Source organism: Nycticebus coucang, chromosome 20 (assembly GCF_027406575.1).
Source record: "Nycticebus coucang isolate mNycCou1 chromosome 20, mNycCou1.pri, whole genome shotgun sequence".
Classification (NCBI taxonomy): Eukaryota; Metazoa; Chordata; class Mammalia; order Primates; family Lorisidae; genus Nycticebus; species Nycticebus coucang.
This window is the reverse complement of record NC_069799.1, coordinates 37,155,432-37,167,208: the sequence shown is the minus strand read 5'-3', so window position 1 is coordinate 37,167,208 and position 11,777 is coordinate 37,155,432. Positions and strand designations below refer to the sequence as shown.

Genomic DNA, 11,777 nt, shown 5'->3' with positions numbered 1-11,777 from the left:
CAAGATAGCAACTGTGAGAAACATTCTCCAAAATATATGAATTTTAATTCCTTGGGAAAAGAAAAAAGAAATTACTAGAAAGATTATTCCACTATTGTTATCCAATAAAATATTTTTTTATATCTGTTAACCATGATTTTGGATGTGATGAGATAGTTTAAGACGGATAAAATAACATGCCATTCCTTGCACATCAGTGTTAAAACATTAAAAAAGTTAGTTTTATTAATTCAAATTATTTTCATACACTGTCTTCAAAATATTTGAAAATCCATTATAACCTTATTGGTTTTAAAATACAGTTACAAGAACTACAGAAGTATTATGATTTCTCCATTTTTAAGAGTGAAGCTAATTGGGTGGCACCTGTGGCTCAGTGAGTAGGGTGCTGGTCCCATATACTGAGGTTGGTGGGTTCAAACCTGGCCTGGGTCAAACTGCAACCAAAAAATAGCCGGGCGTCGTGGGGGGCACCTGTAGTCCCGGCTTCTCGGGAGGCTGAGGCAAGAGAATTACCTAAGCCAGCAGTTCTCAACCTGCAGGTCGCGACCCCTTTTTAATAATGAAAATACATTGCGGCATTAGGAAGGTTGAGAACCACAGGCCTAAGCCCAACAGCTGAAGGTTGCTGTGAGCCGTGACCCTACAGCACTCTACTGAGGGTGACAGAGTGAGACTCTGCCTCTAAAAAAAAATTAAAGAAAAAAAAAAAAGTGAGGCTATTTAGTAAATATTGATCTGAAATACATTTACAACATTTCAGACAAGAATTATCTTTTTTTCTGATACCTGTGAAAATGTATTTATTTTTACCACATTAAATAATATTCAACTCATCTACTATGTCTTCCAATCACATAAAATACTACTCAAGTATTCTACTTTATTCTATTATAAAGACGTATATTGAAGAACAATTGGTAAAATAATTTATTTATAAAATTCAGAATGTTCCTTTTACTTTGATACAGAAAAGTAACACACTGGACATACACCATATGCTTAGATGCATTGCTGTTTTATAATTCAAACACAACATCACAATCCTTTAGATTTTCTTCACATATATTACATTTGTCATTATCTATCCATAACAAAATTCATATTAATAATGTCCACCTAATATAGAATGGTGCCTAGTTCTGATGCAGAAACAACAGACTGCCTATTTCTATATGAACACAAGAGATTAAGGCATAGCTTCACCTGACTTGAGAATTGAAGTACATTAAAAATACTTGTTTTACAAACACTGCCAATACAAGTAAAGTATTGACTGATTATAATTACATCTGTCCAAATATCAATGTTCTTGATCTTTTGAAACACATGAATCAATTATATGATTGCTTCTGTCTTTGGATTATTCTCTGTAATAAATACTCTGGTTTGGTGTAAAGCCTGAAAGCGTCTGCTTTAGTTTTTTTTTTTCTTTTTTTGTGACTCATTTCATACAATTAGATGAGTTTTAATTAACTACTTCTCTTACTTATATCCATAAACTTTCTCTAACATCTTTCTTGTGTTTCTAAGTTTCATATTTTTGATAAAATGCTTTACTTGTTTATTATACCTATAGAGTCTTTCTACTATGAATTCTTTTATGTCGACTAAGAATTGAACTAAGGTAAAAAGATTTGCCACATTCTTCACATTTGTAAGGTTTCTCTCCAGTATGAATTCTTTGATGCTGAATAAGACTTGAATAATGAGTGTAAGATTTACTGCAAGCTTTACATTTGTAGGGTTTTTCTCCAGTATGAATCCGCTGGTGTTCTGTAAGATTTGAACAGTAGATGAAGGCTTTGCCACATTCTTTACATATGTAGGGTTTCTCTCCAGTATGAATTTTCTGATGATGACTAAGACTTGAATAACGAGTAAAAGATTTATTGCATGTTTTACATTTGTAGGGTTTTTCTCCAGTATGAATTATCTGGTGCTCAGTAAGATCTGAACTACGGTTAAAGGCTTTGCCACATTCTATACATTTGTACGGTTTCTCTCCAGTATGAATTCTCTGATGTTGAGTAAGATTTGAACTATGATTAAAGGCTTTGCCACATTCATTACATTTGTAAGGTTTCTCTCCAGTGTGAATTCTCTGATGCTGAATAAGAGTTGAAGAATGCGTGTAAGATTTACTGCATGCTTTACATTTGTAAGGTTTCTCTCCAGTATGAATTCTGTGATGTTCAGTAAGATGTGAACTATGATTAAAGGCCTTACCACATTCATTACATTTGTAGGGTTTCTCTTCATTATGAATTTTCTGATGTTGACTAAGGTGTGAAATATGGTTATAAGCTTTCCCGTATTCATTACATTTGTAGAGTTTCTCTTCAGTATGGATTATCTCTTGCTTTTTAAAATTTGATGATTGACTAAAGTCTTTCTCACATTTACTGTATGTGTATACGTTTACTCCAAAATTGATTTCTTGATGTTGATTATGATTTGATGACTGAGAAGAAGCTTCTGAGCCTTTGTTACATTCATAAGACTTCTCTTGAATTTGAATACACTGAGGGAAGATAAGCTTTGAGTGTTGATGAAAGACTATCTCATGTGTTGCACACTTGCAATGCTTCTCTGAAAAATGCGTTTTCTGCCATTTCCTAGGGCTAGCGCCTTGGTTGGAGGTTTTCTCAGATTTATGGCACTGAAAATTTTTGTCTTCAATATAAATATCCTGGTAATCATTTACAGTAGAGGACATTGTGTCCTGGTTAAAGGACATTAAAGATTTGTCATAGGTGGAATGTCTTCTCCAATAATCTATTCCCTGATATTGCTTAAGCAATGATGAATGGGTAAAGATTGTCCCATACTGATCAAAATCATAGATTTTTGCATGTTTTGGGTGTAAATATAATAAACTTTTTAAAAATGACCCATCAAATTGATCATATATAGAAATGTTCCCTTCATTTTGAAGTCTCAGATCTTCAGAAATATCTGACTGACCATTTAACTCAATTCTACATTTTAATTGATCCCAATCACCATTTTTAACATGGCCTAGGTCACTATTTAAGTTTTCCAAATTTCGTTTCAGATGAAATTTATGTTCCAAGAGGTGATATTGATACTTATTTTTAGAACCATGTGGTTCAGAAAGATTAGCTGAAATAAATGGAGATTTTTTCCAAAATATTTTACATTTCTGACTTTTTCTATCATTGATGTTTGTATGACAGGTAGTTGTACATATTTTATGTCCATCATAACATGATTTCTGTTCTTCAAACTTACTTTCACTTTCCCAGTCTTTCCGTAAATGTATTTTTTCAAGGCCACAACTCCCAAATATTCCCAATAAAACTTTTTGGAATGGATCTTCTATGCACTGTTTTTCCCACAGACTTTGGTTGTATTGAGAAAATGTATCTGAAAGATAGCAAAAAAATTTTTAAATTTCAATTACTGTATTGGAATGAATATACTTTACAATAAAAACTGCAGACTCAGCACCCATAGCACAGTGGTTATAGCACATACACCGAGGCTGGTAGGTTTGAACCTGGCCCAGGCCAGCTAAAACAACAATGACAACTGTAACAAAAATAGCCGGGTGTTGTGGTGGGCACCTGTAGCCCCAGCTACTTGGGAGGCTGAGGCAAGAGAATTGCTTAAGCCCAAGAGTTTGAGGTTGCTGTGAGCTGTGATGCCATGGCACCGTACTGAGGGCAACATAACGAGACTCTGTCTCAAAATAAATAAAAAAATAAAAAATAAAATGAGAAAAACTAGCTGGGGTTTGTGATGGGCACCTGTAGTCCCAGCCACTAGGGAGGCAAGAGGATTGCTTGAACCCAAAAGTTTGAGGTTGCAGTCCTCTATGAAGCCATGTCACCCAACTGAGGAGAACAAAGTGAGAGAAAGAAAGAAAACCCACAAAGTATGGTGGTGAAAAATAAATACCTGAACAGAAATTCACTAGAGGAGGTCAATAGTAGACTTCATCTAACAGAAAAAAAAAAAAAAAAAAAGCCAGCAAGCTTGATAATGGCTCATTTAAAAGTATCAGGGGAGCACTAAGAAAAATAAGGAAATGGGAAGATAGCATAAGGCACGTCCAGGGTACCAGCAAGCAGTCCACGATATTGATAATGGGAGATCCAGAGTAAGGAAAGCAAGAAAAAAAGGTGGGGAGATTATTTAAAGATAAGTTTCTAAATTTGAAGGAAAAAACAGCTGGCCTACATCTATGGGCTAGGCACAGTAGCTCACACCTGTAATCCTAGCACTCTGGAATGCCGTGGATTGCCTGAATTCAGGAGTTTGAGACAAGCCTGACCATTAGTGAGACCCTATCTCTACTAAAAAATAGAAAAACTAGCCACAGAATGGTGATGCTTGCCTCTAGTCTCAGCTACTCAGGAGGGTGAAGTAATAGGATCTCTTGAGACCAAGAGTTTGAGGTTGCTCTTAGCTCTGATGCCAGGGCACTCTATCCAGGACAACAGAGTGAACCATCTAAAATTAAAAAGAAAAAAAAAAAAAAGAAAAGAAAGGCCAGTCATAGTGGCTCACACCTGTAATCCTAGCACTCTGGGAGGCCGAGGCAGGTAGACTGCCGGAGCTCACAGGTTTGAGACCAGCCTGAGACACAGCTAGACCTCGTTTCTAAAAAACAGTTGGGTGGTCTGGCGGGTACCTGTAGTCCCAGCTAATTGGGAAGCTGAGGCAAGAGAATAGCATGAGTCCAAGATTTTGAGGTTGTTGTGAGCGATTATGCCATGCACGCTAGTGAGGGTGACAAAGTGAGACTCTGTCCCTTCCTCCAAAAAAGAAGGGGGTGCCTGTGGCTCAATGGGTAGGGGGCAGACCCCATAAACCGAGGGTGGTGGGTTCAAACCCAGCCCAGGCCAAACTGCCACAAAAAAATAGCCAGGCATTGTGGCAGGCGCCTATAGTCCCAGCTACTTAGGAGGCAGAGGCAAGAGAATCACCTAAGCCCAAGAGTTGGAGATTGCTGTGAGCTGTGATGCCAGGGCACTCTACCAAGGGCAATAAAGTGAGACTCTGTCTCAAAATAAAAGAAAGAAATGAAAGAGAGATCTTAAGTAAATCAATTTAACTTAAAAACCCAAGGAACGGGCAGTGCCTGTGCCTCAGTGAGTAGGGCACTGGCCCCATATACCGAGGGTGGCAGGTTCAAACACAGCCCCGGCCAAACTGCAAAAAAAAATAGCCAGGCATTCTGGCGGGCGCCTATAGTACCAGCTACTCGGGAGGCTGAGGCAAGAGAATACCCTAAGCCCAAGAGCTGGAGGTTACTGTGAGCTGTAATGCCACAGCACTCTACAGAGGGTGACAAAGTAAAAACAAACAAATAAACAACCCCCCAAGGATCATGAACAAAAAGAACAAAATAATCCCAATGATAGCAGAATGAAGGCAATAAAGATTAGAGCAAAAAAAAAAAAAAAAGTTTAGACAGACAATAAAAAAGATTTTAAAAATTATTGTAGCATTTTCAAATAGAAACAAAATTCATTACAAACGACCCAAAAGATTACAAATGAAAAATAAGTTATTACAACTCATACCACAGAAATAAAAAAGGATATCAACAGACTACTATCAACAATTATATAAAAACACATCAGATAAATGAGAATAAATAAATTTCTATAATTGAACATCCCACCAATATTAAATAATGAAGAAACAGAAATAATGAACTGACCAATGAAAAAGTAAATTGAAGTCATAAATAAAAATCTCTTTAGGAAATTCTGATGCTGGGTAAAATCCCAAAGCAGCTGAGAAAAAATTAAGGTCAATCCTTCTGAAACATAAAATTAAAGAGAGAAAACTTTCAGAGGGACTCTACCTAACAAATACAATCAGTGTAACCTGATTTCTTGCACCCTCAATTAATCCCCAACAATAAAAAAAAGTAAGAAAACTTTCAAACTCCATTTACAAGGTCATTATTACCCTTATACTAAAGCCAGATAAAAACATTACCAAAACACCAAACAACAACAAGAAAAAATATCTACAAGCCAATATTCTGATGAAGATACAAGCACAAGTTCTAAATAAGATTCTAGAAACAAACTTTTAAAGAATCACACACCATGATCAAATGGGATTTATCTTTGAACTGCAAGGATGTTTCAACATATACAAATCAATAAATGACTGCTTGAGCAAAAGCGAGACGCCATCTCTACTAAAAAATAGAAGAATTAGGCCAGGCTTGGTGGCTCACACCTTTAATCCTAACACTCTGGGAGGTTGAGGCAGGAGGATTACTTGAACTCAAGATTGTGACACCAGCCACAGCAAAAGCCAAGACTCTGCTTCTACTAAAAATAGAAAAACTGAGACAGGCGGTGTCTGTGGCTCAGTGGATAGGGTGCCGGCCCCATACACCAAGGGTGGCGGGTTCAAACCTGGCCCCAGCCAAACTGCAATAAAAAATAGCCGGGCGTTGTGGCAGGTGCCTGCAGTCCCAATTACTCGGGAGGCTGAGGCAAGAGGATCACCTAAGCCCAAGAGCTGGAGGTTGCTAGTGAGCTAAGATGCCACAGCACCTCTACCCAGGGCAACAGATGAGATTCTGTCTCAAAAAAAAAAATGAACATGCAAAATTTCTAATTTTCTTGTTCTAGAATTTTTTGATTAGCATTAGTGGATATCTCCATCCCTGCTAATCAAAAAAATCTCTAATTTTCTTTCTTTTCTTTCAACTAACAATGAACTATTTCAGAAAAAAGTTAAAGAATCAATCTCATTTACAAAGGCAACATTTTTTTTTTAAGAGACAGAGTCTCACTCTGTCACCCTTGGTAGAGTACCATGGCATCACAGCTCACAGCAACCTCCAATTCCTGGGCTTAGGCGATTCTCCTGCCTCAGCCTCCCAAGTAGCTGGGACTACAGGCGCCCGCCAGAATGCCTGGCTATTTTTTTGTTGCAGTTTGGCAGGGGCTGAGTTTGAACCCACTACCCTGGGAATATGGGGCCAGTGCCCTACCCACTGAACCACAGGCACCGCCTTACAAAAGCATCATTAAATAAATAATTATTATGACTCAATTTGGTAAAGAAGACAAAAGATTTCTCCAATAAAATCTATAACATATTGATATAAGTAATGAAAGAAACAAATAATAACCCTTGTTCATGAAAAGGAAAAATGAACATTGACAAAATGTTCATAATATACAAAGCAAAATTTATCCGATGCAATTTCCCTTAAATTTTCTTTTTTTTATTATTAAATCATAGCTGTGTACATTAATGCGATCATGGGGCACCATACACTGGTTTTATAGACCGTTTGACACATTTTCATCACACTGGTTAACATAGCCTTCTTGGAGTTTTCTTAGTTATTGTGTTAAGACATTTACATTCTACATTTACTAAGTTTCAGATGTACCCTTGTAAGATGCACTGCAGGTGTATCCATTAAATTTTCAATGGCATTTTTCAAGAAATAGAAAAAAAAATTCTAGTTTGGCGCCTGTGGCTCAGTGGGTAGGGCTGGCCCCGGGTTTGAACCTGGCCCTGGCACAACTGCAACAAAAAAATAGCCGGGTGTTCTGGCAGGTGTCTGTGGTCCCAGCTACTCAGGAGGCTGAGGCAAGAGAATCACCTAAGCCCAGGAGGTGGAGGTTGCTGTGAGCTGTGATGCCACAGCATTCTACTGAAGATGATAAAGTGAGACTCTATCTCTAAAAAAATTATAAAATTATAAAATTTCTTTGAAACCACAAATGACCCCAAATAGCCAACATGATCTGTGAAAGAAGAACAGGGATGGAGATATCCCACTAATGCTAATCAAAAGTATGACACTGATAAACAGATATATAGAACAATGAAATAGAAAAAGCAGAAACAAACCCATATATATACAGTTAACTAATCTTTGACAAGAGTGCCAAGATACACAAAATAGAAAGTAGTCTATCCAAGCCTGAGCAAGAGTGAGACCCTGTCTCTAAAAAATAGCAAGGGATTGTGGCAGGTACCCATAGTCCCAAGCACTAGGGAAGCTGAGGCAAAAGAATTGCTTAAGTCCAAAAATTTGAGGTTGCTGTGAGGTATGAGGCCACTGCACTCTACCCAGGGCAACAAAGTGAGACTCTGTCTCAAAAAAAAAAAAAGAAAAGAAAATAGTCTATTCAATAAATGATGCTAATAAAGTGGCTATCCACGTGAAAAAGAATAAAATTGAACACCTTTACAAAAATTAACTCAAAATGGATTAACACCAATTGTCAGACCATAAAGTGAATAATTTAGGGACTAGCTTCTTGTCAGTAATGTTTTAGTAATCACACTAAAAAAAAGCACATGCAACAAAAGCAAAAAACAAAAACTAAGATTTTCACGCAGCAAAGGAAACAACATGAAAAAGCAACCCGAAGACTAGAAAAAAAAACGTATCTGATAAAAGTTTAATAGAATAGCATTAAAAAAAAGCTAGAGTTGGGCACGTTGGCTCATGCCAGTAATCCCAACACTCTGGGAAGCTAAGGCGGGTGGATCACCTGAGCTCACACGTTTGAGACCCTCCTGAGACAGAGTGAGACCTTGTCTCTAAAAATAGCTGGGCATTGTGGTAGGCACCTGTAGTCCCAGTTACTTGGGAAGCTGAGGCAAGAGAATCGCTTAAGCCCAAGAGTTTGAGTTTGCTGTGAGGTATGATGCCATAGCACTCTACCAGGGGTGACAAAGAGACTCTGTCTCAAAAACAAAAACAAAAAAAGCTAAAGAGATTGCTTGGCACCTGTGGCTCAAGCGGCTAAGGCGCCAGCCACATACACCTGAGCTGGCAGGTTCCTAGTCCACCAAACAACGACGGCTACAATAAATAAATAAATAAATAAATAACCAGGCGTTGTGGTGGGTGCCTGTAGTCCCAGCTACTAGGAAAGCTGAGGCAAGAGAATCTCTTGAGCCCAAGAGGTGGAGTTTGCTGAGAACTATAAGGCCATGGCACTCTACCAAGGGGTGACAAGTGAGACTTTAGTCTAAATAAAAAATAAAAAATAAAAAAAGAGTTTGGGCGGCGCCTGTGGCTCAGTGAGTAGGGCACCGGCCCCATATGCCGAAGGTGGCGGGTTCAAACCCAGCCCTGGCCAAACTGCAACAAAAAAATAGCCAGGCGTTGTGGCGGGCGCCTGCAGTCCCAGCTGCTCGGGAGGCTGAGGCAAGAGAATCGCTGAAGCCCAAGAGCTAGAGGTTGCTGTGAGCCGTGTGACGCCACGGCACTCTACCCGAGTGAGACTCTGTCTCTACAAAAAAAGAGTGAGACAGTGAGACTCTGTCTCTACAAAAAAAAAAAAAAAAAAAGAGTTTGAGGTTGCTGTGAGCTATGACAACATGACATTCTATCCAGGGCAATAGACAACAACAAAAAGAACTTACAATCTGTGACACTGGTGAAATGTAAAAAAAAATGGCTTTTTGTATTCAATACAAGTGAAGTCGTCATGAAATAACAATATAGTTATAACTTTAAGATGCTTTATGTAATTTCCATTTTTCATAGTGATCAAAATTTAAGAAGTATACAAAAGGAAATGAGAAAAGAATGAAAGCTTATCACTACAAAATTAACAAATCAAAACAAAGGCACTAAGAGTGGACATGGTGGGCAGTGCCCGTAGCTCAGTGGATAGGGCACCGGCCACGTACACTGGGCCTGCCAAACCAACGATGACAACTGCAACAATAACAACAACAACAAAATAACTGGGCATTGTGGCAGGGGCCTGCAGTCCCAGCTACTTGGGAGGCTAAGGCAAGAGAATTGCTTAAGCCCAAGAGATGCAGGTTGGTATGAGTTGTGATGCCATGGCACTCTACCCAGGGCAACAGCTTGAGACTCAACAACAAAAAAAAAGAGTGGACATGGTGGAAAATATAACTTATAAGAAACACAGAAAATAATTAAAAAATGTTAATACTACATAGTAACTTTATTTTTTTAGCAACTGCTTTAAAAATAAATGGATTCTGGGGCGGCGCCTGTGGTTCAGTGAGTGGGGCGCCGGCCCCATATGCCGAGGGTAGTGGGTTCAAACCCAGCCCCGTCCGAACTGCAACAAAAAAATAGCCGGGTGCTGTGGCGGGTGCCTGTAGTCCCAGCTACTCGGGAGGCTGAGGCAAGAGAATCGCTTAAGCCCGGGAGCTGGAGGTTGCTGTGAGCTGTGTGATGCCACGGCACTCTACCGAGGGCCATAAAGTGAGACTCTGTCTCTACAAAAAAAAAAAATAAATAAATAAAATAAATAAAAATAAATGGATTCTATTCCCTAGTAGAAAGAATTAAATGGTTGTATGGATTAACAACAAAAAAGATAATATGCTACCTTCAGAAGATTAACTTTACCTGTAAGAAGTAAAATAGGCTAAAAATAAAAGGGTGAGGGTGGCGCCTGTGGCTCAGTGGGTAGGGCGCCGGCCCCATATACCAAGGGTGGGGGGTTAGAACCCAGCCCTGGCCAAACTGCAACAAAAAATAGCCGGGCATTGTGGCAGGCGCCTGTAGTCCCAGCTACTCGGAGGCTGAGGCAAGAGAATCGCCTAAGCCCAGGAGCTGGAGGTTGCTGTGAGCTGTGATGCTACAGCCCTCTACCAAGGGCGATAGAGTGAGACTGTCTCTAAAAATCAATCAATCAATCAATCAATAAAATAAATAAAAGGGTGAAAAAAATAAATTCCAGGATGGCACCTGTAGCTCAGTGGGGTAGAGTGCCAGCCACATACACCGAGGCTGCAGGTTCAAACCCAACCCAGGCCAGCTAAAACAATAATACCAACTGCAACAAAAAAAATAGCCAAGTGTTATGGCGGGCGCCTGTAGTCCCAGCTACTTGGGAGGCTGAGGCAAGAGAATCACTTGAGCTCAAGAGTTTGAGGTTGCTGTGAGCTGTGACGCTATGGCACTCTACCCAGGGCAACAGCTTGAGACTCTGTCTCAATAAGCAAATAAATAAACAAACAAATAAATTCCATGTAAATAGTAACTACAAGAGTGTAAGGTGGTCATAATTAGACAAAATACACTTTAAGTAAATAAACTGCCACAAAAACAAATATTGATATTATATGATGGTAGTATGTGTACATTTTCTGTAAATCTATAACAACCCCCCCCCGCAAATATATGAAGCAAATATGGACAGCAGTGTAGCAAGCAATACACAGCAATACAATAATGGTAAGAGACTTCTACCCACACTTTAAATAATAAACAGAAAAATCACAAAGAACATAAATAAGAAAACAGAAAATTTAAACATTATGGCCAATTAGACCCAATAGCCACATAAAGAACTCTCTGGTCAAAAGCAGCAAAATACATAATATTCGCAATTATTCTCTGAGGAAGCACAAAAAGTTATTAAATTTAAGAAGACGGAAAGCATACTATGTATCTTTTTGATAAAAATAAAATAAAACTACGAGACTCTGTCTCTAAAAAATAGCCGGGCATCGTGATAGGCGCCTGCAGTCCCAGCTACTTGGGAGGCTGAAGCAAGAGAATCACTTAAGCCCCAAAGTTTGAGGTTGCTGTGAGCTGTGATGCCCAGCCTCTACCCAGGGCAACAAAATGAGAGTGTCTCAAAAAATAAAATAAAATGTGGCCAGGCATGGTGACCAAGGCAGATGGATTGCTGGAGTGCACAGGTTTGAGACCAGCCTGAGTCAGAGTGAGACCTCATCTCTAAAAAAGAAAAACAAACCAATCAGGCATTGTGGTGTACGCCTGTAGTCCCAGCTACCTGGGAGGCTGAGGC

The 11,777-nt window shown here is 39.0% G+C and overlaps 1 protein-coding gene across 7 annotated transcripts in view; it reads right to left on the bottom strand.

Moving 5' to 3' along the window:
* Positions 1–912: 912 nt before the first annotated feature.
* LOC128572855 (zinc finger protein 883-like) overlaps positions 913–11,777 on the bottom strand; it is a 34,952-nt gene continuing 24,087 nt past the window's right edge. For all 7 annotated transcript variants that reach the window (XM_053572975.1, XM_053572973.1, XM_053572974.1 and 4 more), the window contains one exon: positions 913–3,390. In XM_053572975.1, coding sequence (XP_053428950.1) covers positions 1,574–3,390 — 1,817 coding nt within the window. In that variant the 3' untranslated portion in view covers positions 913–1,573. The remainder of the gene's footprint in view (positions 3,391–11,777) is intronic.